Source organism: Anabas testudineus, chromosome 7, assembly GCF_900324465.2.
Source record: "Anabas testudineus chromosome 7, fAnaTes1.2, whole genome shotgun sequence".
NCBI lineage: Eukaryota > Metazoa > Chordata > Actinopteri > Anabantiformes > Anabantidae > Anabas > Anabas testudineus.
Window position 1 is genome coordinate 12,294,299 of NC_046616.1, and position 27,906 is coordinate 12,322,204.

Sequence of the window (27,906 nt, forward strand, 5' to 3'; positions counted from 1 at the left end):
GGGGTCATACTCCATTCATTTTTTCTTTGTCACTTAGATTATTATCATTGTTTTGTTGTGTTTTTCCCTTTGTTTTTAGTTTTCTTTTATTTCTGTTTTGTTTGTGCTGTCGTCATCATGGGATCACAGCCCCAGATGTCATTGGCCTTGCCTTGCAGAGCTCTGTGAGAAGGACGCTGAAGCGCTGAGGCCGCTACCACACAGCTGGCCCGGCTGGGGGGCCAGAGGCCGAGCACCCCAAAAGGGGCTCTCCAAGGGGTCAGGCTGAAGGTGACAATTACCCCAAACACTGTAGTGTAGATCAAGGCAAAATCTTTATTTTACTGTCTCCATGCCGAACAGCTGCTAACTTATTTAAAAGGTTATTGATAGCGACAGGGGCTCTGTGCCAAACACAATGTAGAAATCTCAGCAGAATCTAAATAAAGGTCCTATTTAGGACACTGTGGAGCTGATGTTTGATCAGTGTCCAACCTTTACAAGCCTCGGTCCATCCTGATATGTGTCCTGCTGTTCTTTCTGTCTGAAACCGTTGAAACATTTATCTCTTGTAGTCTGTGATAAAGGCGTCAGTCAAAATGAAGATTTTGCCTGTTACCTCCCTCCGTGACTTTGGTAAGCTTTGGATGTTGTGTACTTCTTGCGGTGAGTTTGACCGGTTGGTGTCGGTGGCTGGTTGGAGGTGCTTTCACATGTGTTCACTGTTGATATTTTTTCCTTATTTGTAAGGAACTGGTTCTCCTGCTGTTTCAGTCCCTCTAGCATTCAAACCAAGAAAATTACAGTTTGGGAAAAAATGGGTAAAATACCCGAGGCTAATGTGCAACTCTAATAATGCTCAGAAAAACAAAACAAAACAAATAAGTCTAGTTGACTAGATCCATAAGACTTTTAGCGAATTCTATTGCTGCTCTCCACCACTGCATTTGCACTGTAAATAACCTGCATTCAGCCAAAGAGTACGTCTTTACAAAGCTACAAAGGTCAGGTGACTCCATCAGGGCTATGTCATTCCTCCACTGTGGAGCTTATTGACCACACTCCATCCGGTTCCTCCAATGGCGATGGAATACTGTAAATATGTTTAGTTTAGATTAACTGTATGACCCTGAGCTATAGTACATTAGCAATCTCCATTGATTTATTTGTTATTTATTCTTATTCAGAGTTCTGTGCATTTTTAATTTCGCTGTTAATTGATGTACAGTTTTCTTTGGCTGCAGCAAACCCTTGGTGGCTGCTGCTGGACATGAGCAGGGCGGCACCAGTTTCTTTGAGGTTGTGTTCTGTTATTGTTAACTGTGTGTAACTCGACTGTACTCGACTGTGTATTTTTGTCCTTTCAGTGCCATCCAGTGCTAATAACTATATCCGGTCTGCCCTTAACCTCCATCCCTGTTTCTCGTGCGTGGTTCATGTGACTGTGACTCTCCTATTTGACTTTAAAAGCTGTGTTACACATTTGATTTGATGTATGAAAAAGAAAATGAAAAATGACACACTTGTACATTTTTACTTGTATTCTTTCTCTTAGGTTCCGTTAGTTTGTCTGTCTTAAATTATATGGGATTTTATGCCTCAGCCCAAGAGCGACATGGAGAGACAATGTTAGAGGGGCAAGGGTAAGGCTCTCAAGTCTGTTGGGTTTTTATGAGCTTCTACAGGGTAACCTCTCTCCTTCCCTCCTTCCCCAATTCCTTTTCCTCTCCCAGTCCCTTCGCTTGAATCTTAACTAAATCATGTAGCACTCTTTTCTGCCTAATTTACCCTCTATTTGAGTCTGATGTCTCTATCTCCTCTCTTTCTCTCTCAACCACATATTTCTTTGCAGGTACAAAGGATTTTTCACATCTCGTCAACTGCCCCAAAATAACAGACAAACAATCCCTATGGCCTTCTGCTACTAAAAATACTACGCACATAAAACCTATACTAAACATTGACCTTCTCTCTCAGTGTATTTACATGTATAAATGCCATGTTATACATGCATATACATGCATAGATTTATGTGTGTATGTTAAGAAACTCTCCGCCTATGCCAGGGCCGTCTCTCTTCCCTAGTGAATATTCTCACTTCTAACAGTTTGGAACCTCTTTTGCTTCTCTGTTTTTGTGTAGGTGTCTATAGTCAGCCTTGTAGCTAATGCGCTGGGCTACTCCGATCTAGGGCCCATTAAATCACTCAGGACACTAAGGGCCTTGAGACCCCTCAGAGCCTTGTCACGTTTTGAAGGGATGAGGGTAAGATCCAAAGCTAAGCAGCTGATCCTTCCGCATGCCCATTCAACAGTTTAAAGCATGCTAGAACTGATCTAAAAACAAACTAAGAGGACAAAAAAAAAAGAACTCAATAATATTGGGGGATTGTTTTTAAAACCAGGAAATCAAAGCCAAGAAGTCACCTTTCCATGCGCAGTCCTGTACCATGCCTTTGTTAGAGCGAAAGTCATGATGCAGCTGGGAGACAGAGTAAAGTAACGGTGAAGTTATATCGCCAGCAGAACAACAAGCATTTCAATTGAATTTATTAAACAACCAAAAAAATTCTACATACAAATTGATATTAAAAAAGAAAAAGAACAACAGAAATATATTTCACAAAGCTGCCTCATCACATAAGTGACAAACTAGAAATTCTGATTACAGTACCTCATCTTACTTTGTTTCCTCTTGATTGGCCAAAATGAATGTAAATTGGTCAGAGCTAACCAAACCTACATGCCATATCATAGAGCATTGAAGTCAACAATAAGCTCTTCATTTGGCCTGATTTTCAACCACTGCTTTCAATTGAGACCCCCCCCCCCCCCACACTCCCCCTCCACATGCCCCCTCCCTGCTCCCATAACTTCCCCCCTTCCCCAGCTCACACCATCCCTCAATGCATCTGGCATCGAGAACAACCAGCAGGAACCAGGGAGCTGCAGGACACCAGAACCTCTGCCTAACAGTCACACCAAAACTGTGCAGGGCGACTGTCAAACAACCGCTCAGAGGAATCTGTCTTATCTGTAACAAAAGATTTAGAGCAGACATCATTACCTCCGGTTGCTTCAGCCGTCTTGCCCTAAAATACACATCTGATTGGTTGCCTTTGTGACTGGTGGTAGCGATAGGTTGCACCTGGTTGTTGTCACCGTAGTCCCTCCTGCCTCTTTCTCTTTCTTTCTCTCTATCTGTCATGATCTCATTCTTCTTTACCTCTCACTATTCTTGGACTGGTTGCCTTGTCTTCTAGTTTGAGCTTCTTCTCTTCACCTCAGACCCCCCCCTACCACCTTCTCCCCCTCAGCCCCACATGTGCAGCACTGTGCAGCACCCACCTCACCCTTTCCCCCCTTCTCCTATTCCTCTACACCCCCTTATTCCTCCACTACTCACTCCACCTCGACCCAGTTCAGCTGGGCCGGACCGCTGGAGGGTCACCACACTCTCTCCTGCTTGTCCAGGATATTTCTACATCAGGGACTGAGACAGAAACCACACACTCACAGTGTTGTGGCTTTGGGAGGAAAGTATTTGTTAAGCTTCTGCCAGTACCTGCACCTTGGGTCGTACCATCTGACCGAATGTTCTGCTGACAATCCATTCTGACTGTAAATTTCTCTGAACGTTGTCCATATTAAACATGTATTATTGTTATCAGCGGCATCCTTCAGGAATGCAGGCAGAAGCTTAGCAAATATGCTAGGCTGCCATTTCACACAAGACATTACTGCTGTCATGTCATGGCACCGCATACTGTAGCGCATACAGCAGGCCCTGGCTTCCTGTTGCCTTCCACTCCCACAGGAAGTGAAACTGGGAGGCAACAATGGGCCCAGTTAAACTCACTTTGAGTTCTGGGTCTGGGTGGGTTGTAGCCCATAGTTTGACAAGTACTATGATGTTCGGAGAGCACTTTCAACCCTAGACAGACAATGTGTCGCTCCTCTTTGGTACGTCCCAAAAATGACAGAGCAGTAGGAGAAGGCGGCCTGTGTAATAATTCAGTGTGTGGATTAATTGCAAACAAATTTATTCTTAAAAATTTACCTCACAGTAAAGTCTCATTCATACTAGATATCCAGCGACTAAAATGTGATGCCGTTGCATATGAGCAGACATCTGTGCTTTTAGGCCCTGGATAGGCTTTATGGATGTTGTCGTGAATGTTTCTCGTAGGGTTAATTTTTAATTTGGGCATTAGAAATAGATCTGTCAATAACCTTATGTCATTTTTGGGGTTGGAAATCATGGCACATTTGCTTTAGTCGAGTGCATTGATGAAATACCAGTGCCCCTATGAATGAAGTCATTCACTGGGTGTATGTGGTACAAGAGGTGAGGGTGGCCCAGTAATGTAAAGGGAAACACATAAAGGAATTTGATCCTGCTGTATCAGTTTTTACTATAATGTCTATGTTCATCAATTGAATTACCATTTTGTTTGACCTGAAAATGGAAAAACTGAGGTGAAAGCAATAAATAAATGAATAGGGAAGTACATGAATGGAGAGATGACACCTTATGAAAGAGATTCTGGAGAGTTAGAATGATGAGAACGTATACATCCCCACTGGTTGAGTGTTACGATGTGACGCATCGCGGAGGCCAACGCAACTCAACAGTGCTGAGGGACACATTGCACTGCTTAACATGCAATGATTATGGGCTGTTCTGACTTTGCTCTCTCTTTCTCTTAATGCTGCTTTGTAATGTTGGCCCTACGTTTTCTTTTAGCAATGCATTGTACAGGAATGGCACCATGTTTAGCTATAGCTTCAGTAAATCACCTTCTTCCTGATGAACTTGCTGAAGTTTAGGTAACATCCAAAGATTTTAAAGAAAAAGTCATCTAGTAATTTAAGATTTTCCCGCTGATGAAGGCCATCAGTCATCATTTAATCTTTTGCATATACAAGCCAAAAAGTGTTTTGGCCTTCAAAAAGGTGCTACAGATATTTTTCAGACACTAATAAAGATGTATAAATATCAGAATGGCTGATTAGACACACGAAACTTCAGGCATTATTACTTTAGCCGCTATCTCTCTATCCACACATTTCTCTATTTATTTATTTATTGATTTGAGCGGTTCTTGAGATTGCACAATGCCATATAACACGCATGTACTATAACTGCCGATGCACATTATGCATTTTTGAAAGCCATTTTCCCTCTTTCTGAGAATGCTTTCCACACAGCATGGCCTAATTCTTTTTCTAAACAGTGAAATTTTTTAAAGTGGTTCACTTGTACCTCAGATTGAGCAAAGAGCCATTCTCTCAGCGAGTGTGATGCCAACACTGTGTGGGAAAGCCTTGTACACTGTCTTAGAAAAATATCCTGTGATTATTAAGTTATTTTCTTTTAGCATTTTACACACAACAATTCAATAGCATGCCTTCTGAACACCACATTTCAAATGTATGATTCCACATTCAGCATAAGTCAGTCAGTGAAGGTTTGTGCACACGCAGAGAGAATCCTGCTCTAGAGCTCCTCCCTGTCTGTCTTTAATGAGGAGGGAATATGGCTCCACAAAACGAGTCTGCAAAAGACATGCATGCTCAGCTGTCTGCCTGAGAGCTGCTGGTCGGCCTGCCTAACACTGGTAGTGAGCGGTTCACTATGTGCTGAGCTTGTTACTCGCTATGATAAATATTTAGGAAATCAGTTGGACTACGATAAAGGACTAGATTTTGGGGTGGTGGTGGGAATTACACTTATTTTAATTAATTAATTAATTTCATTTTAAACGGTTATAGTGTTGCATTGTTTGATTGGGGCTAATTATTAAAGGGGCCAGTAAGGTGAAAAGTATTGACTGTCTAAGGTTGGGGTGGTAATAGTGGACACTTCATAATGGTATGGCAAACACTTAGGTAAGCTTAATAAAGTTTTATTTTGATTTATTTTTTGACTATTTCACAACAGTGAACTGCCTGTTTAACGTGCATAATACAATATGCATGTATGTTCAATAGTAACAGGACCGTTTAATGGTTTGGTCAGAGATAAAGCTTTAAAAAAGAACTGTTGGCACGTGTGTGTGTGTGTGTGTGTGCGTGTGTCCCTCTAATTTAGATTAGCTTAAATTATGTTATAAAGTGTGCAATTTGTATGTTACAACAGCTCACAGTATATGTCACGTGTCTCGTCACATCACATTCATCAAAACAATATCGTACATAGAAAACTAACTAATTATAAAACATGAAATACATTTAGAAGATTCAATATCTACTAAAGAATTTATAACACACTAATATGCTGTGATGAGCAGCTGTAAGGGCATGTACAGTATTTATACACTAATTTGTGCTGCTGTTCTATTATTCTACTTCTACTTCTTCTTTCATTTATTGTTAGTGATGATCTGTTTATGGAGCAACCTCCACTTACAGTCACCCACAGGAGTAATTTCAGTTTATAAACATTTATATCAACTACATGTTATTGTGTTATTTGCCAATTTCTCTGTGTTTTACACACTGATTGTAAAAAAGCTAATTAGAGCCCTTAAAGCATTTTCCCTGTATAACTGCAGTCACCAAATCATAAACATTCACAAAGTTATTATATATTATATAGAAAATGTATTAAATGTATAATTTGCATCATAAACATGTCATCATTAGAGATGATTGTACATAGGTATTAGCCTTGTATGTGTGTGTATGTGTGTGTCTGAGTATCCCTCGAGCAGTTCTAGCCGCTTCAACAGATGAAAGAGCATCTCATACCCACATCAGTGCTGCTCTAATTAGAACAGAACTGATACAGCTCTCCTTTCCCATTAATTCCCCACAGTTCAGTATGCGCATCGCAGCGGTGTGCCGTGCTTATTTTTGGCTATGTCAAATCCTAATAAAACTAAATTACAGCTCCTATACATGTGACAAATAGTGTTTTCAAGTACTAAGTGTAACGCCATAACAGTATGTAGTGTCTTGTTAGAGGGGTTGAATGAGCTGTGTTGGTTTCCTGGTTCTCACACTGTCATGTCCTGTCTTTCCTGGTCTGGTCTAGGTGGTAGTCAACGCCTTGGTGGGTGCCATCCCTTCCATTATGAATGTGTTGCTGGTTTGCCTCATCTTTTGGCTGATTTTCAGTATCATGGGGGTCAACCTGTTTGCGGGCAAGTACTACTACTGTTTCAATGAGACGTCGGAGGAATACTTTCCTGTCGACGTGGTCAACAACAGGACCCAGTGCGAGGCCCTCATTAAACAAAACTTCACTGAGGTCAGGTGGAAGAACGTCAAGATCAACTTTGACAATGTGGGCGCCGGCTACCTTGCCCTGCTGCAAGTGGTGAGAGTGTCCCTCCTCCTTTCTTCACAAACTCCATGTCTTGTTTCACACTAACTTGGTTTCCTTATTTTCCTATGAGCTTTTGCTTTTTGTTTTTTCTGTGCTTCACCTAAAGGTCTGTTACTGCTTCAAATTCCATTTCCTTTCACGGTACTCTGAGGCCGTGTATTCTTCACATTCATTGTTTATATTTGTATGTTTCTCCATCATCTACTGGTTTCTCTCCATGCACAAGCTGTACCATGGGACATACATCACTTTCGGTTTGAGTTTGAGTATTCTTTGATTTAAATTTAGGATTTGCTTGGTATTATTTGCTTTTTGTCTCTGCAATGTATTTAGTCATGTATCTTTTTAAAAGGCCACGTTCAAAGGCTGGATGGACATTATGTACGCGGCTGTGGATTCCAGAGAGGTACATTCTGCTTTCTCAATAAATATTAATACATATTTTGATACATATGCAGAAATGTCTCCGAAGATTAAACTCTAAATAGCTGCTTTATAATATATTTTTTGCATTTTGTACAGAATAAAAAAAATATGTGAAATTTAATAAATACATTATTGCTCTTTATTAATCTAATCTAAACCCTTCACAATAATGTGAATAAGCATCTTCCCCAAAATGATTATGTTAATAAAATTCTACTTTGAACACTTTGCTTCCCTCTAAGGTGGAAGACCAACCAGACTATGAAGTCAACATCTACATGTACATCTACTTTGTCGTTTTCATCATATTCGGCTCCTTCTTCACCCTCAACCTCTTCATTGGTGTGATCATTGACAACTTCAACCAGCAGAAGAAAAAGATAAGACTCGTTCTGTTGCCAAATCCTCTGTTTTGCCCCAAGTGTGTCCATTTTCCATTGTTGGAATAAGGTTATAACCAAATCTGTGTTTATCCCTTTACTTTGGAGGTCAGGATATCTTCATGACAGAGGAACAGAAGAAGTACTACAATGCCATGAAAAAACTGGGGTCTAAAAAACCTCAAAAACCTATTCCTCGACCAACGGTATGGATGTTTTTCTTAAAGTTTGCACTTTTTTTAAAGTTGTATTTAGATTATTCTGTTGTTGGTTAAAATTTGGACTTTGTTCATCTTTGCTGTTTTCACCTCATAGAACAAGATCCAGGGAATGGTGTTTGATTTTGTCACGCAACAAGTTTTTGACATCTCCATCATGATGCTCATCTGCCTCAACATGGTCACGATGATGGTGGAAACAGACGATCAGTCAAATGAAACTGAAAATGTTCTCTACTGGGTCAACTTTATATTTATTGTAGTCTTCACCATGGAGTTCTTGTTGAAGCTCTTTGCCCTTCGCCACTATTACTTCACCAATGGTTGGAATATCTTTGATGTGGTAGTGGTCATCCTGTCTATTGTTGGTGAGTAAATGCAGCAGAGAGCAGTGAGAGAGCGATGAGAGGATGTGACCTGTTGAAATCTATTCTTATCTTTCTTTCTTTCCCCTTTCCTTTCCTTCAGGAATGTTTTTGGCTGACCTCATTGAGAAGTACTTTGTGTCACCGACCCTGTTTAGGGTGATCAGGCTGGCTCGTATTGGCCGTATCCTCCGTCTCATCAAAGGAGCCAAAGGCATCCGAACATTGCTCTTTGCTCTGATGATGTCACTGCCAGCCCTGTTCAACATTGGCCTACTGCTCTTCTTGGTCATGTTCATCTTCTCCATCTTTGGCATGTCTAACTTTGGTTATGTAAAACATGGAGCGGGCATTGATGACTTGTACAACTTTGAGACTTTTGGTAACAGCATGATTATCCTCTTCATGATCACCACATCAGCTGGATGGGATGGGTTACTACTGCCAATTCTCAACTACCCACCAGACTGTGATCCCAACTTGGAGAACCCTGGTACGTCAGTGAAGGGCGACTGTGGTAATCCCTCAGTGGGAATCTTCTTTTTTGTCATGTATATCATCATTTCTTTCCTGATTGTGGTCAACATGTACATTGCCATCATCCTCGAGAACTTCAGTGTTGCCACAGAGGAAAGTGCTGATCCACTCAGTGAAGATGACTTTGAAACCTTCTATGAGATCTGGGAAAAGTTTGACCCCACTGCCTCTCAGTTTATTACTTTTGCTAAGCTGTCTGACTTTGCTGATGCATTGGAGCACCCACTTCGAGTGCCAAAGCCCAATACTATAGAACTAATTGCCATGGACATGCCTATGGTGAGCGGCGATCGTATTCACTGCCTGGACATCCTGTTTGCCTTCACAAAGCGTGTGCTGGGTGACAGTGGTGAGTTGGACATGCTGAGGCAGCAGATGGAGGAGCGTTTCGTGGCAGCCAACCCCTCCAAAGTGTCGTATGAACCCATCACCACCACCCTCCGCCGCAAACAGGAGGATGTCTCTGCCAGAATTATCCAGAACGCCTACCGCGCTCACCTCATCAGGCGCGGCATCATCTTTAAGCGCCATGCTTTTACAAATAACAAGCTTGAGAATGGCGGGACGAACCAAGAGAAAAAGGAGAGCACGCCATCCACAGCCTCTCTTCCCTCGTATGACAGCGTGACCAAACCTGACAAGGAGAAGCAGGACGACAACAAGGAGGAGTGGGCCAGGAAAGAGAAAGATAAAAACCAAAAAGATGAGTGGGAATCCAAGTGTTAGGGTTCAGTGACTCTACAAATCCAATAAAACACAGCGAGATGAGACTCTGAGCCCAAACCCAACAAATGTAGAAAAAGTGATCATTTGCAAGTAAGAAAAAAAACAACAAAACATAAAAAAAAAATGTTTACAGACTCAAATATTACTGAGGCAGTGTGGTTTCTTATGTCATCAAAGACAGCTGAACCAAACACAATCAGTTTACTGTGGAACATTTGCTGCATAGTGACCAAGTTCATACAAATGAGGAACAAATACAAAATGAAAAACAGTGACTCACAATGTGCTGGCCAATGACACATTTCTTTGGGGACCAACTGCCACGGCACAGAAATCTCTGCTAGATATTTGGAGAATTGCGTACGCCCTGCCACCACCGAGTGTGGACCCCCCTGCAGCACAGCTCCAATGCTACGGGACTGAATCTTACAGCTCACTCTAGAACTGTCTTAGCAGTCTAAAGGAGGGTTAGTAACACTGAGTTTACCATCTTTATCAATAAGAAAACAATAATCAACCAAGCAAGTTTAGCTAGGAGGGAAACCTAGTGAAAGGGGAAACCCAGAATTGTAGACAAAGATTTTTTTGTTTGTGCTTTGAGTATACTTGCATCTTTACATTATTTGAGCAGCAAAAAAGATAACATTTAGCCCATGTCACTAGTCTTTTCATTCCTTCTCTCTTTGTTATACTGACATTGAAAAAGACACTGTCTACATGGGCTTTCACACTGACCGGGCAGGGGTCATTAGTCATTGTTTTGACTTGGGCAGAAAGAGACTTGCTCAGGCCGAGTTCCAGATAAATAATAATTATTGTGCTCGTTCAATGCATAGAAATGACTTGCATGAAGGCATGTTTTGATCAGGAATCATGCATGAGTAATCATAGTCCACAAGACACTAATTCTCAGACTACTGCAGTGGATTGACTATAGGTTTTAGGCTGTCCACTGGGGTAATTACAAGAAGTATAAATGGAAGATGAAGATAATAGATACTGACATATAGAATAAGGGGGAATGATGTCCATATGATCCCTTCACTAGTATTATTTTTCGACTAACGTTGATCTTTTAATTCATCAAAACTTCAGGTGAATGAAGGATGTAAGCACTCAGAGCTAATATCTCAGATCAGCCAACAACACAAGCTAGAAAAGTTTTTTATGCTGCTCTGAATGTTAAAAGTAAAAACAGAGTGTGGAGTGTGTGAGTATTAGAAAAAGATTATCCTCATGTTGAGGTTGTACAGGTTTTGGAAGGCCATGTCAGTAGTCCTAAGCCAAATCTGGGGGTTGCATCTGTTTGTTTACTTACATCCATCCTGTCACTTTCCTTCCTTACCTGTGGTCCCTGTTATGGCGCTGAAAGCAGGTGATGTTTCATGCCAAGGTCTTGGAGAAGGGAGAAATATGGATTTAGATTTCTTTTGGAGTATTGGAAAAGAACAGAAAACCACATGTAGGTAGATATGTCAAACAGCAGTTTCACGGTTTTTCAATAAAATTCCTCTTTTGTACTCTGTCAGACCCACATCAGAATTTCCCAGTGAGTGATGTCTTACTGTAGGTTGTGCTTTCCAGACAATTGGAGTTGGTAGCTTTAGAAAAAAAAAAGCCTTCTCTGATGTCCTTGTGATGCAGTCGAGCTTTGATCAGTGAGACTGACCATCTGAAACAGCAGAGTTAGTGGAGAATTATCACAAGGACATGCCTTGTCGTGCCTAGCATGTATGGAGGGTGGATGGCTGTGAAGGGCTTGTGTTTGGGACTGTAGAACTAAAAGGACTTTGTGTGGTGTATCAGGGAGGTGGGTGGATGATAAATTACAGAATAAACATGGACCAATAAATCGATAGGGCCTCTCCCTTCAGTGTTTTAGAGCGACTGCCATGAGAATGAGAGAAATGCAAGAGCAGAAGAAGAGAATAGTGTTCTGGTCTGAGTCGGAGTGCTGAAAGTCCCATGTTTGTCAGTGTATCATTGTGCTTTTGTGGGACCTCTTAAACACTGTGTGGTGTTGGACCCAGGCTCGCACCATCTTTTCACATACAGTACTTGCAGGCATTCAGATGCTTTCACCTGCTTCAAAAATAATTAGCCAGAGATGGAGTTAGAAATCTAACACTTGCCTAGATAAAACATCAGCAGGCCTCACATTGACACAACTATGTTGTATAATATGCTTTGTGGGTGTTTTTCATAAAAAAGAAAACAACAAAAAAACAGAGGCTTTGTCAAGTGGCGTACAAGACACAGCTGCCTCTTTAGGTGTTCCTGCCATTTATTTTCTACACAGGAGTGATGGTCCTATTTATATGTGGATGGCTGGACATAAATCTAGCATCCATCGTCACACCACTAATGCCATTTGGTGTGTTTAACACTGCCTGTTTCAGAACCCCCTGTCTGTAAAAATAACAGAGGTCTGTTTACAATATGAGGTCTCCGAATCAGTTTGGCTGCTGCACATTGAAACCAAATACATTCCCGATGAGAACCACAGGAGGAGTGAGTAACGCCATCCAATATTCCCATGTTCATCTTGGATGTAATGTTTTAGAATGATACATTCACACATGAAAAACAAAAGGAAAAAAAAGCAAAAAAAAAATAAATAAACAAATAAAAAAAAGACGACAAAAAAGCAAAACAAAACAAACAAAAAAAATCATATATGTACAGTGCAGGCTATGATGTAAATGGCACAATCGCTGAAAAAGAATGAACTTTTTGAGAGAAACTATAAATATTGTATTATATTCTTTTATTTTATCGGCATGCTTTGTTGTGTTTTTTGTAAATACGGAATTTTAAAAATGTTACTACTAATAATCAAAAAATGAATAATAACAATAATATAGAATGGCTTCCAGCTATGCCCTTTGTCACATTTGTTACCTTTTGGATTTTTTGAGACACTTTTCACTTTGTTGACGGAAACTGAATGAAATATAGATATTATATAATACAAAAGATATATACATGTATACATATATGTCTATATGTATATACATAAAACAGAGAACACTGTTTGTCACATTTGATTTATGTGCAACACGTTCAGTGGATGTCTAAAAACTGGTTGTTTCCAGCACCCTTCTATGTTGGGGAATAGCTCATATGCGATGTTACTGGAGCTGCTTGCCATGGATTGTAGCCTGATCATGATGAAAGGATAATGTTACCAGCACATTTTTCACTTACTGTCATATCTCTCACCGTCACTGAGTATACAGGACACACCCACAGTCACAAACACAAACGCACACAGGTGACTCTTCTCACTGCCCACCAACCTTTCCAGTGATCTCTTCCTGTAGGATGTCAGCTGGTGTGACTGACTGCCTCGTCCACCCTGAGATGGTATCTAACTCCAGGGCCTTCTCCCCATACACACATCAGTGCCATTATGACTCAACATGCATACAATCATGTACTTGCTTCTCATCCTCACATTTCTTTTGTTGAATGGTTTGTTTCTAGTGTTCCACTCAATGGCATGTGCCTTTTTTCTGCTTTTTCTGCGAATCTGGATGTCGATGCCACACTGAAAAACTTAAAAAACACAACAGAAAAAAAAAAGACACAACAAATAAACATGTTTCCAAACAGTGGAGGATGGGGGTTCGAAGGAGCACAACATTAATCAGGGATGTCGAGTCAGAAATACTGCGGGAGGATCATCCAGACACCCCACTTCATCTTACTATTCAACAGTGTGTGATGTTAACAGAAAAACAGCTAAGTCAAAAATGTCCTGTTCTTTAGTGCTATGTGTGTCACCCACTTGGCTTGTGAAAAAGCAGCTTGCCTTCTATATTTCCGTTTTATTTCTTCTATATTTCTGTTTCCATCTGAAATTTATTTTTGTATCAATATTTGATTATAGGACTCATTCTTTTTTAGCATGGTTTATTATGGGCGTTTTTTTCTTTTTTGCTGAAAAATTAAAAAGTGCTTTTCAAACTGTTGTTATCATTTAACACCGTGATAAAAGAGGATATACAGTACAATACAATGGTGTGTTGCACAACCACTTGGACTCTTGGTAAGAATATAAGAAAGATTGTCTTCATTTGAGCACGAACCTTTTTATTACCAATAAAGCAGCCTTCCAGTTACAACTTTGTGTTTGTTTCTTTATGAAATGTCAACTTCTAAATATTTGTACTGCCATTATGAAACAGGTTTAGTGCAGCCTGACATGTTAGAACCTCTAAGAGTTCATGCTCATTGTGTCCACTTTAAGTAGTGGTCACCATCTTGTGCAGCTTATTTTCCTTTTGTGGTGCTAGATGCGGATGCAAGTGCATTACAAAACATCCTGTGAAATGGAGCTGAGCAGCTCTGTGGTAACAGGGTCGTGAAAGGCAGGCTTTCAAATGTAATGGACTTATTGAATTTGTTAAAAGCCCTGTGTTAACATCCCCCTCACAGGCAGAAGATGGACTCTAGCCCCTTTATTATGCAGGCCATCTGTACTGTGATGCTTGTGGCCCACCATAAAGTAAATACACAGAGGTATGTTATATATTGTTATTATAACTAAGCATTATAGTCATCACAACCTCATGTGAACAGGGCTGAGGTAGTTGTGTTGGGGGATACTGATATTAGTTTTTTTTCTATTGTTGTCCTTAGCAGGGAGGAGGTGGAAATCTTTGTAAAACATGTACGCTGTGCCCTCAGATGGTGGAGACACTGACTAGTGGAGTATTCCCTTTTTCCTTTTGTCACATTATAAAATTTTGTCTCCCTGGCTGCATTTCCTCTCTCAAATCACGTTATTTTAAACTCACAGTGTCTCCCTCCTCCCCTGCTCTTCTTCTCACTGCCTGGATTTTTGTATGATATTTTCAAGTCTTTGTGTGTCTCTGTTATCAGTCATCTACACATGTAGGCAATGGGAACCTGCTCGTTATTGACTATCGACCCTGCCTCCCTCCCTCCCTCCATCCTCTTTGCTCCACTGCCATGCTCCAGGATGGCTGTGTGAGAGTGCAGTGAGGTGGGGAAGAGAGAGAGAGAGAGAGATGCAGTCAGGACGGGAGGGGGAGGTAAGGAAAAGAGAAGGGGAAGGGAGGTGGTGGAGTACTGCAGTGCAGATAAATTAATGCAACATTCGAGGCTGAGTCAGCAGCATACTCCCCGTTTGGCTCAGTGCTTCTATCAGCTTGTGCCCAAACGCAGCTGCCCAGGAGAATGGCTTGCACAAAATTTAAGACACGTCTTCCTAAAATTAGACACTTGCCACTGTTGCTGTGTGCTATGCAGAGGAGCTGTTCATGGTACATGAGGTGGTACCCGAAGGATGAACATCCTCTCCGGTTGGGGGTGCATCAGAGACAGGCAGGATTGGTGCCGCGATGCTAAGCCCAGCTATAAAAATGTGTTTAGTGTGCGGAGGAGTTCGACCTAATTCAAAGACAGCCACGCCTATAGTCCCCTCTCCTCCTCCTCCTCTGCTGGCTTTCCTCTCATCCCACCTCCCCTCTTCTGAATTATGTTGCCATATAGCATGTGGTTTCTCCGTGGGTGGACCTGAACATGGCTAAATATAATGATTAAACATGTCAGAGCACTATCTTCACCATGATAATGATGCAAAGCTTTTTAAAGAAGAGCTTGACTTTTTATACACGTTATAATGACACCAAATATTATTATAATCGTTTAATCACTACTGAGAGCTGCTATTTACAAGGGCTTGTCATCCTTTGCAAGACTGCGTGGGTTATACTGTTCATTTCCATCCCACTATAATTCCCTTCTTCTTTACCATCTTGCTGCAGTCCTGCTGACAAATGTCAGACAGGCACCAAGTGTAAATAGATAGCAGTAAAAGGTTTTTTCCCTACCCATTGATCCCATTTCAACCCTTGACTGAGATCAGAGGGCTATGTTGGTCTGCTGGTGTTCCCTCCCTTTCTGTTATCCTCCCTCCTCCTCCGGTCTCCCTTTCTCCCCTTTCTCCTCAGCCACACTGAGGAGGGACGACAGAGCCAAAAGAGGGAGCTCGCCATCATATGGCCAGAAGCCAAGAGCACCCACCACAGCTGCATCCTCACATTTCTCAATGAAGAATGAGGCTGATACATAACCTTAACATGCACAGTGCACATGTACAAAAAGCCTCCATCACCACCACCAGTTATAGCCTACAGTTTCTCTCCACCTACCTATAACATCTATTGGCCCCTCCTTTTTCACTCTGTAAAAGGAAACAAAACAGATGCCTTTCCACCCACACACTGCCTTTTTAAAAAAGATTTCCCAAAACAGCCAAACAGCTGCTTCATTTTTTTGATTTGCTGAACAACAGCACCCACCTATGGCCAGTCCAGCATGTGCTATATATGAAAAATACTGAAAAATGTTTTTTTGTGCATTTCACTAAATATTTCCTTATCTTTCCTTTGTCTTTGGATAGCATACACAATTCCCACCACCACTATCTAAACATAACACACACATAAAAAAATGCAGATTTATAAGATTTTATTCTAAAATTCTAAAACAAATACATTAAAGTTGTGTTGCTGACATCACCATGCATTTTAAGTAAAATTTATTGTTTCATTTTGCATCTTGGTGTATCTGAACTGCATGAAAATAAAATAAGATGCAAAATAGTACATAGAGCCTACATTGTTTGTTAGATGTGGGAATCTAAACACGACCGCGTGAACCAAAAAAGAAAATAACTAGTCTGTAGGTGAACTTCAGCTTTGGAGAAAACAATACATACAAAGACATTTCCAAATAAACTGAAATACAAAGTTGAAAATCCTGACTGACTTTGTATGTATACATCAAAGTATGTTTTATCTAATATTTCCATCTTACTGTCCGTGACTTCTTATATGCTACTGTATAATGGAAAGCAGTAACAAGCTTGTCTTTCTTTAGTGTCTTATACGTCTGCTGCAGCTTGGAGCAGATCTTCATGACCTCTGTAAAGATATAAGTAAACATTCAAACTGAAGGCTTCAAGTCCAACAAAACCAAATCAAAAATACTACTATTACGTGAATTTGTTTTGCTTCAAAATAAAGCATTTAAACAATTCTAGCAAATTTAGCAATAATTGCAAAAATATTTCTAGTTTGACTATTATGAACACATTAAAACATTGAGAACTGTTCAACAAAATTTAATGCAATACCAAATAAATCACATTCTGTCATCAGCAAAGAAGCAGCTTTGGTGTAAATGCTGCTTTTCAGCTCACCCTTCTCGTTTGGTGCTGGCCAGCCACTCCACAAAATCTTTAGCCTTAATCTTATCAAGGTAGTGGGTCAAGTCGCTGGTGAAGGTCCCATCCGAATGCCTTTTGATGTTTCTGATGTTGTTTTGTCCTTTTTTTTTAAACTGATGCAAATGCCAACTAAAAGAAGCAGCAAGTTCTCAATTTAGTCAAGTTTAGTGCTAAACAGGTTTCAACCCTGTATTTATTTGTATTCCTTCAATAAAAAAATGCTGCGCTATATTCATAAAGAGAAACAAATGAGCTCAGTCAAGTCAAATTTAAAAGTGCTTCTAAATGTGTGAACATTCAAATATCCAGTTACAGGAAGAAAAACTTAATTCAAACCTCACTGATCTGTTTGTAACTGCAGCCATTTCTGCTGTGTTCGAACAGAGAACCAGGATCAGCATACACCACCGCAGCAGGCTCATCCTCAGGTCACCTAATGCACAACAACAACAACAACAACAACACAACAACAATGTTGACCCTGCTCAAATAGAAAACAATTCATTGCTTTGAATAGGCTTAAGTTAGTATGAACAACCTCACCTTGGGAATGTTGTAGACGTCTTCCTTGGTTTATGCACATGCAGTGAAATATGGATGAAACCACACAGAAGCCCCTCGACTTTAAAATAACACATCGAAGACTTGAAGTGGACTAAAGTACATGAACTGACAGCAGCTGTCCCACTGTGACTTACAGGTCACCTTCCTCAGCTGGTGACCGTCCTCCTCATTGTGGTTGTCTGAATCATAGCTGATCTCAGATTAGAGGTCAGAGACGACTCTGACTTCCTGAGACAGCAGCAGGTGTGAAGAAATGCTGTTGTTGTCTAATGACTCTGAAATAACATGTTCACTTTTAGTCCACCAAGGAGTACTTATGGTAAGATGAACTTTGTAGGATGCATCAAATAAATCAATCTATTCTGAATAAATACTCTCACTTTTGGCACTTGAACTTCTGTTGATAAAACGTGTACTTTTACTAGTTTGAATTATTTAAAATATTTCTTCAATGTGGTATTGCTACTTAAAGCTGAGTTGTGCTTCAGTGTCTTTGTAACTCTTAACAGGAAAGTGGTAATGGATGGATGAGTGGGTTGGCATTGCTACTATAAAAACATCTCTTAAAAAAAAAATTCCAACATAGCTGAGCAAAATGGGATTGTACAACTTAATTACATTCATTCTGATTTACATTAAATGAAATAACAACCTGAAAGGCTGCTAAACTGTTGTCTACCAACCCAGGGTCAAGGGTTCGATTCCCAGTTCTTCTTAGATTCATTAGGACAATGTTATTTACTTAATCTTTATTTAAGGACTAGGCACCTTCTTTATGTGTATCTTCTTTGTTAAAAAATAACTATGCTATATAACCAACAATTACATCATAGAAATAAGCATGACTTAAAAAAAAAACCATATTTTTAGATTGTTTCAGAACTATACAGTTAAATCCTCTTTGACTGGTGCCACACCTGGCTAGTTACCTTGAAGACAGCCCCTTTCCACCTAAAGGTAAGATTGTTGTTGCACACCAACCATGTCTTGGCAATAACAGCAAGACCAGCAAATAGTAGAAATAGGCTGTAAGACATGAATAATGGTCTGTCTGATAGTTACCTCTGTATTTTCTACATGCACTTTTACAATGGGCTTTATGTATATCCCCTATGTACAGCTGTCCTGCAACAAATTCCCTAATCAGATCTATAAAGTTACAACAAATTAAAACAAATAGCCCTTAAGTTTGTGTAGTGTACCTTTAGGCCTTGGCCACTAGGTGTCAGACTAGACCACAGCTCTGCAGGTCTCTTCTGCGTTTTCATGCTGGAGCCTGTCACTGTAACCTCTAGTAAGGAATTTCTCAACATTTTCTGGATCAAAGCCTTATTTTAAAGTCTCAAATATATCTTATAACCCAAGTTTAACAACTTCAAGTTTGTATTTTATTTACTAGATTGTAAATAAGAGGGAGTGGCAGAGGGATTATACAAAATCTTTCCACATTTTTAACATTTAGTGCACTTTTTATTTTAAAGATTTTATTTTTCAATAAAATACTCCACTTTTCAAGCAACAAGATGTGGCTTCTACACCCTAATCATGAGCAACTCTGCTTTTGTACCTGCAGCCTAAAAGGTTCTAATAACCTGATTGTGAATTAGATGTTGAGATGCATGTCATGTCAAGATAAAGGTAGCTATTTGAATAGTTTTGTCGGTTTAAGAGGCTCTGGTATCATGTCAGGATGGTGCAGTGATAGAGTATTAATAAGGAATGTGTTGAATCCTTGGAGAAATATACAGATACACACATTTACCTCACAACTCATACTCTTTGACATTACCCCTGTGGATGCAGCGTACACATGATTGAGTCTATATTTTATATATATTATCACTAAGAGAAGATGGCGAGTTCTGTGCAGAGATCATATACTGTAGCTGAAGGTCATGTTTACAGGGGCTGCAATACTGTTCTCTGCTGCTGCTGCTGCTTGATAACTTGGTTCTGATTGATACATTAATATTGCATTGATCTGCTCCTTCTCTTACACACAGGGACACTCCTTTACAAAGCATTATGTGGAAGCTACTGTAGATAGCGGGGAGGTTTTTGGTGCAGCAGAGAAGTGTTTGTTGCTACGTTTGTGTTTCTGCCCATAATTAAAGATTTTAATATTTTGTTTTTTTTAAACAAAGTTAATACAATTCAGTTTATTTAGATAATGCCAAATAACAACAGAAGTAATCTCAAGGCACTTTACAATGTAAGGTTTCAGACCTTACAGAATACAGCAGTACAACTATACCGAATTATATAGAAAACCAAACAAATCCCAATGCAATGCACCTTCCGTAGTATCAGGGTGGATGTTACATAAGCTGATAAGGTTGGTTTACATTGCGATTGCAGAGAAGCTCCCACACAGTACTCCTACATGGATTGCATCTCACTTGGGGTTTGAGGGCATTGTCTGTGAATCACAGTGGACACTACACATTAGACAATTTATCTACAACAACAAACGCCGTCTCTGGTGAAGCATAACAGATCTTTGAAATGCCACAAGAGACAAAACAATAAGTCTATCACCTATAAACATCACGACTGAGGGCACTGGTTTTGCCTGAGAGTTTTTCTTCAATTTATTTGGGCTGTTAATGATAGGCTATCAGATTCCTATCTTCCTTTCCTGCTCTCTTCCCTCTTCTGCTCCCTGCTGTAGCCTGAAGGACTGTTTTGGCGAGCATCTGGAGGCAGGCTGTTAAATAGGCTTCATTCTTGCAGGGCCCTCTGCTCCAGCGAGCGCACCCAGGGCATAGACGCTCGACCGCTGTCCGCATAGGAGGCAGAATTGGTAGTGGGGGTGGGGAGGAAGGAGAAATGACAGGAAGCCTGTGAGAACACAGCTGCTGACATTAATTGTAAATTTTCTCTCATGCATTATTTGTTTATATGAACTGTGTCCACACAAAATGCAGAAGAGCGTGATTTCCTTCGGCTTTATAATGAGACTTAAAATACTGAACAGGGCTCTGCAGCATGGACTCAGGCCTTGTCTCTATATGGGAAATTGGTGGAGGGGGACGGTGTTGCACTCAGTTTGGGTGATTGTGGTTGTAGAGCAGCTGTAGAAGTCTATTTTCAGCAGATTTTAGAGGATGCTTGTGGACAACTGTGGTCTCAAACCTCAGCCACCATGCAAGCAATTGCATGTACCCTTACATAGCCTCATACCATTTCCCCGGGGTAATTTCCCTGGCATGTATTTCAGAGCAGTTTCATGTTTAGAATGTTTCTAACCAATTTTAAAGATTATTTTAGTAAATCGCTCTTTATATATTTGAAGATTTGAAAACATCTGCCTGCCACGACAAAAACCGGGAGAGATTTAGCTTGAAATGTTGTGTCATTCATCTTCATCCACCAACTCAACAAATATATTTCAGTAATCTTTTCTGTCTTTTGAAAGCAGTCAATCAAAAATAAAATCCGCTTTTAATCTGCAATGACAAAATTTGACTGGTATAACTGATTCGCTTTGAAGACTTTCCATGCCTATTGATTGTGTGACTGTGTATGTGGGTCTTCTTGTGTCTGCCATTGCTATTTTTCTGGTTCAGATGTTGGATCAATGTGTTTGTGTCTGTGTAGGGAAGCTCTGGTTCGAGCTGTATCTGATCTGTAGAAGGTAATGAGATTGTAAATGTCTGGCACAGAAGTGGAGCAGTAACAAAATGAGGGGCCTGGACTGTCAGGGCGAGAGATTTTAACTGACAGGCACCCACATCAGAGGATACACCCCATCTAGCATGTTTGTTTTTTTCACACACGTGGGAATGTGTGCATATGATTACATGTGTTTATGTCCATGCAGACACTGTGCTTTCACAGACTCGCTGTTTCCACGGACATTTAGCCATACAAGGTCACATGAGTTAGTTTTTTGCTATTTGTCATTAGCCTTGTGGGTTTGTAGTTCAACTGCAGCGATAGACAGAAACCAGCATGGAAGGCGTGACCAGCTCCTGCACTTCCTGCTCTGCTGATAGTTCTTATCTCAGAAGGCAGAGAAAAAGGGTAATGCTGTCCCCACAGCTGTCAAAACACCCATTTTCAGTCAGCATTTTCATGGGAGATAGAGCTTAGCTAACTGTAAGAAAGAGGCTATGGATCATCATAGAACATTTAGTTCTGGGCCCTTGTTGGAGGTGGTGACCACCAACTTAACCATAAAAAAAAAAAATTCATCTTGTTGTTATATCATATTCCTGCCAAATCCTTCCAAATACTCCCCTGGCCATTCTGTGGGTCGCCCTCCTTCTCTCTGTGCTTTAAAATCATCATATCAGTGCATAAGCCCTATATGTATCCCATTGTGATTTGATTTGGAGAGCAGAAATGGCAGATTAGTCTTAAATCCGCACAAGTAGATTATCCACTCATCTCTAAAGCTCATGCATTGAAGGTTCCTCATAATTGCCGCTCATGGTTGAGGGGGTAGGAGTGCCCAGCTTACCCACAGTCAGGAAAAGAGGACCGATCTGTTTCCACATTTCCATACATATCTGCTTATTAGAAGTGTGGTTGACCCCAGTTTTTCCCCCATATGCCTCTTCCTATTGTGTTCTGTCTGATTGATGTTCACGGGGGTCACCTAAGCCCATGCCGCTCAGTGCACAGAGGGTTAAATGTTTACATGCATTCATTTGACTTTACCCAGGGGTCTGCAGGCCCAATTCAGGGTCGTCCTGTGGACGGGCAGACTGGGCCATATGTCATGCTTTTCCCCACCACAGGACTGAAGGTCAGACCCACCAGGTTATGGAGTCAAGTTAGGAAGAATAAATACTCTTTGTAGGCGGATCCTTAACTCATGTTTTTTGCTCTAAGCTTTCAGCTGTGACACCAGACATGGCTCTTAACATGGGGGATTTGAAGAACATTTATGACACTAATATTGCTTCTCTGTTGACATTTACCTGACAGACATGACAGAAAAATAAGCCAGTATATATTTTTCAGTATTTCACTTATGCACTTACCTGCAGCCAAATATGACAGTGAAGATCGAAGCTTAACAAATGGTAAATAGTTGAGCTGCAAAACCAGAAAACAAAGAGCTCCAGGGATAAAAGTTTGAGAATTAGGCAACATGACTGACATGAGCAGATCTGTTTTCAGCACTGAGGGCAGAGGTGAAATGTCAGTAGACAATGCAACTGAAATGACTGTATCTTAAATATACTATAATACACTGGCAGGAAAAAGGTTGAAAACACTAAGGCAATACATAGAGTCCATTTAGACTGAGATGTAAAAAGTGAATACCAAAACTCAGAAAACACGTTTCTTATTCAGCTGTAGCAATCTAATTAACAGGTCAACCATCTAAAATGTCAAAGATGTTGACCATTTATAAAACAACTATCATAAAGACACAAATATTGTGACAATTTCTTCTAGAAGAGATTCATAATGTTGTACTTAGTTGTCATGTGTTTTTCTTTTTCCCTACATTCTTTAATTTTCTTAAGTTGCAGTGGATTGCTTTTACTTGATTGTGATTTTTCTTAAAGTAGTTGATTACATGGCTACAATTTATTTTAGACTATACTCAAGTATGTGTGAGTATATAAAGTTGCTTAATAACAATTAGAGAGAATAGTAACAGGTACTTCTGATTAGTTAAAAAGTTACTTAAGTTAAGTTAACATTTTGATGTATTTTCTAATGTAAAAGTGCTTATCCAGCAACTACATTACAAGGCAATGCACAAAATATTTTGCATGTTTGTGGAAGTTGCACATACTGGTGAGTCTCAAAAAATGTGAACATTGTGAAAAAGTTCATTACACATAAAGTTAAATATATCAAGCCTTTCTGGTTAAAAAAAAAAGAAAATCAAAATCTATCTCCAAATATTAGAATATTTAATTTTAAGGTTGAGTACAACACAAGTATACAATGAAAATACTAGGTATCTCTATGTCTAGTTCAGTAAAGACTGCTGACTTGACAGAAGACGATCATCAACACCCTCCACAAGAAGGGTAAGGTCATTGACGAAAGGGCTGATGCTTCACAGAGTGACGTATTGAATAATGTTATGGAAAGCTGACTGGAAGGGAGAAGTGTGGTAGGAAAGGTACACGTGTAGCAGGACTGACCTCAGCTCTGAGATGATCGTATATAGCCATAGCTAAGAACTTGGTAGAGCTTCAGAGGGAGCAGACTGGAGTCCTTTCTGATGAAAGTAAAGTAAATTTTCATTTAATTTGGAAATCAAGGACCCAGAGTCTGGGGGAATAGTAGACAATCCAAGTCTAAAAAAAGTATACTAAAACACATGATCAGAGGGCTTCTATTAAAATAACCTGGTCTTCAGTAATGTCTCAGCTGTGTCAGGCTGATCGCCTCCATGCCGCTCCAAGTTGATGCAGTACTACAGTTGATGCAGTAATTTATGCTGCAAGAGCCCCAACCAAGTGTATTAACAGCATAAATTAACATGTTTCTCAGAAGATAGACATTTCTGTATTGTAAATCTTTTTTTTAATTGATCTTAAAAATATTGTTATTGAGATACAGATTTTAACAGTATTTAATCATCAAAATAAAAAAAAAGGCATGAAATATTTCAATTTACAGGTAATGGCATATATATAAAAGTTTCAGTTTTTGTGTTAATTTATGAAAAAAAGTACTTTTTAACAATATTCAAATACTTTGAGAACTGTAGTAATGATCTAAAAGTGTCTCCCAGCAGTGGCATGGTTGGTGGTTTAATGCTGATGCAGTTTTCAGCTTGGGATCAGGGCTTTGGACAGCATGGCTGAGAGTACGCTGGTGTTACAACACTAGTTACACCTCACCACTATTATAATTCAGCAAATGATTTAACTGCCAGCCATTGATCAACCTGGCAAACATCCATTGCTTTCAAACTAATTTTCCACAGTGTTTAGAGATCTCTCTCATGCGTATGCATTGGAATGCGTGTGTGTGTGGGGTATGTGTTTGAAATGAATGTTAACAGGCGGGCGGGGGTGGGGTAACTGATTGGAGTCTGGGTGAACAAGTGTTGGTCAAATGTGGTTAAGGCTAAAAGAAGAATAGAAGAGAGAACAGTCAGTGTGGTAGTAAGGCATAGAAATGAAGGATTGTCTGCTATTTCTCTCACCCATTAACCAGACAGGACCATTGTTGCTCTCACTTCCCACTGGCACACTGTTGCTGTGACTGACAGCCCGACAAACCGCCTCTGTAGGTCTGCCACATGGTGGGCCAGTGAATGGGGAATGCAAAACATCACTGCATTGTGAAAAAGGCTTACCTCCACTCTTTATGCTGCAAAAAAGCTTTCACCTGTGCTTCACTTAACACTTTGGTAATTGCTTTTTCTGCACAGCCCTGGAGCAAAAATAAAATGTGAGTACTGTTTTTGAAGCCATTTAGATGATTACAAAGTCAGTTGATCTCATTTCTATTGATTTCTAAGTTGGTGAATGGCACATTTCATGTAGTGGTCTGGGTGACTTATGTAGTACTAGTATATTTGCCTTTTTGGGCATACATGCAGCTGCTCTATCCTATAGTAATCAGTTTATATTTGTATACTCACATGCACAGGTCCTGGCAAATGACATGCTGGTGGGAACAGCAGTATCTAGTAAGTATAACTTCTGGTACCCCACTTGAGAGGCACAACCCCATCCCCGCCTCTCCTTATACACCCACTGGCCCAGCACGGCCAGGGTTGCGGCAGGGAACACCAAGCGAGAGATGAGGATGTCTCATGGAATTCCAGAGCCGAGGCAGAGAGGAGGCTGCTGGGGAAACAATGGCTAGGGACATCTGTCATGCGTGGCTGCACTCCCCTTCACTTACAATGGGTCTAGGGGACCAGCCAGTGGTGGCTTTCTTTTCTCTCCCCTCCTTTCCGGGGACACTTCTGGCTCTTACAATGGGCCTTTTGTCCCCTCCCCGCTTTTTGCCAACGTTTAACCCTTCGAGCCTGCTCCTTTTTCTGCCTCTTCTTTCTGCCTCCACTAGAAAACAAAACATAGTTGAAAATGTGACTATTCATTCATCTCCCTCTGCTTCTGTTTTTCATTATGACTTTTGACTCTGTCACTGCCTGTGCACTGTGCTCTTTGCTTGAATGTGCCAAAGACCCTCTTTATATGCTGATCCATGTAGGTCTCACCTTTGTTAACATATTGGAATAAAATGAAATCTTTCTTAGTGCGTCCACAGATCTCATTTTGCCACGTGACTCCATTGATGTCAGTACAGCTTGGCAGTGGCCTCTGGCACCTGAGACACTATATCAGTTGTGTCCTCTTCCAAAAAGCCCCATTGTGTTTCAGCCAAAAAGCTATGTTTCCAGGAAATCAAGCTGCTAAAAGTTTGTCTTCACACACTTAGTGCCTGTTGATGTAACACAAATAGCCGTCTCTGTGCGACATGTGGAAGTGAGTTGAGCAGTGTGTGCATATGAATGGCAGGAGTTCAGGTACTGTGAGTTCTACTCAGTACCATTGATTATCAAACCCATGATGATTTTAGGGCCACAGCTCGACACTGGCTGGGGTGTAATTATACTTGGATCCGTGGAGCTGTCTCTTTCTTAGTGTTTTCAACACTCATCAGCCTGATGTAAATTGCAAATTGATTTTTTCCCCAGCCTCTCATTCTTAAGGACTTAAGGGGTTCAAGCTGGTCTACAATTGATTGGTCTGACTGCAATTTATTATTGCTGTCAGCAACAAGAGTTTTCAAGGGGAAACTTGGCAGTCTGCTGGGTAAACTGAACTCATCACCTCTGTTGTGCCAACTTGACAAATCAAAAGCACACACAATCTCTCATATACGTATTGATATCCATATATGCACACAAATTAGACAATCCAAATTATGCATTTAGATTGACTAAACGTGCATATGTTGCTGTGTGTTGTGTATAATCAGACTTGAAAAGTGTCCAAGTTGGTTGTGCATGATTTCAAAATAGAGATTCCACAGCAAAGTCCAACATTGTAATGGACTGACTGGCAAGCTGGACTGCTGTGTCCTGCCCTGGCAGCTAATTGCTGCCAGCTGCCAGGGGTCGGGGAACAAAGGGCTATTTGAAAAGGTGATCTGTTGATTGGAGAAGCTGTCCACCCTCTTTTAATGGGATGTGCATCACATGAGATGTGGCATCTGTGTATAACGCTGCCTCATTCTGGAACACATGTCCCCGGGGCCCAGCACACTGTAACAACACCAGTCCATCTGTGTTTTGTAAGCGGAGAGCTAAATGAGCTGAAAAAGTAATGGACAGTGTGCATGTATAAGGAGAACGTGGTCATTTCATTTTGTAGTAGAGAACAGCAAATAATGAAATGTTATTAATGTTGTGATTCACATTTTAGCATTAGTCATTATATCACACAGATTGCAGCATTAACAACACCTGATGAAAGTGACCACATGCATTTGGGCCGACTTTATCTGGGTTCTCAATCTTTCAGCTGATATACGTGCCTTTTTAACTTTGTCTCTAAGGGGTAGTGGTAGGGTTTTAGCGAACAAATGTTTCATGTGAGTGGCTGAGTCAGAGCATGTGTTGATATGGAAGCGAGTCTTGTTGGAGATAACATTCTTGTCTTTTCCCTGTATGCATAAATATTTAAGGAAACCTGTCAGTGGTTCTCTCTCACTCCCAGTTTTCTCTCGGAAGAAAAAAAGAGAGAAAGAAAAAGGAAAAAAAAGAGGCAGAGAGATTGAAAAGATAAAGGCCCTGAACGATGTCTGTCTGTCAGTAAGGCTGGCTCTGTGACTATAACCAGGACCACTCACACGCCGACTGGTGCGGTGTGTGTGTGTCTAACACATCTTACAGCTATCTGTCTGATCGAACAACCCTCCAGGCGTCCTGTTATGACAGCTTTCTCTCCGTCTTGAGAGACCTCATCTGGGGCATGTTCTGACAGGGCGGCTGCTTGAAATAGCTCTGATGAGAGGCAAGAGCAGACCTCTATCATTCTGCTGCTGCTCCCTGTCACTCTTACTTTCGTTCTTTGTTTCTGAGAGAAATACAGTAACAACGTGTAACATTTTTATTGGTATAATTTCCTTGCATGTCTACAAATGCAAGCCAATAGCAGACATGCAAGCCCTTAGGA

General features: G+C 40.5%; 1 protein-coding gene across 3 annotated transcripts in view; it reads left to right on the plus strand.

The window, feature by feature from the left end:
- Positions 1-11,518, plus strand: part of scn8aa (sodium channel, voltage gated, type VIII, alpha subunit a) — a 38,622-nt gene extending 27,104 nt beyond the window's left edge. For 2 of the 3 annotated variants that reach the window (XM_026367828.1, XM_026367826.1), the window contains exons 21-27: positions 2,122-2,244; positions 7,018-7,302; positions 7,664-7,717; positions 7,980-8,117; positions 8,219-8,323; positions 8,433-8,703; positions 8,804-11,518. In XM_026367828.1, coding sequence (XP_026223613.1) covers positions 2,122-2,244; positions 7,018-7,302; positions 7,664-7,717; positions 7,980-8,117; positions 8,219-8,323; positions 8,433-8,703; positions 8,804-9,963 — 2,136 coding nt within the window. In that variant the 3' untranslated portion in view covers positions 9,964-11,518. The remainder of the gene's footprint in view (positions 1-2,121; positions 2,245-7,017; positions 7,303-7,663; positions 7,718-7,979; positions 8,118-8,218; positions 8,324-8,432; positions 8,704-8,803) is intronic. The other variant, XM_026367827.1, reaches the window with a different exon arrangement.
- The last annotated feature ends 16,388 nt before the right edge of the window (positions 11,519-27,906 follow it).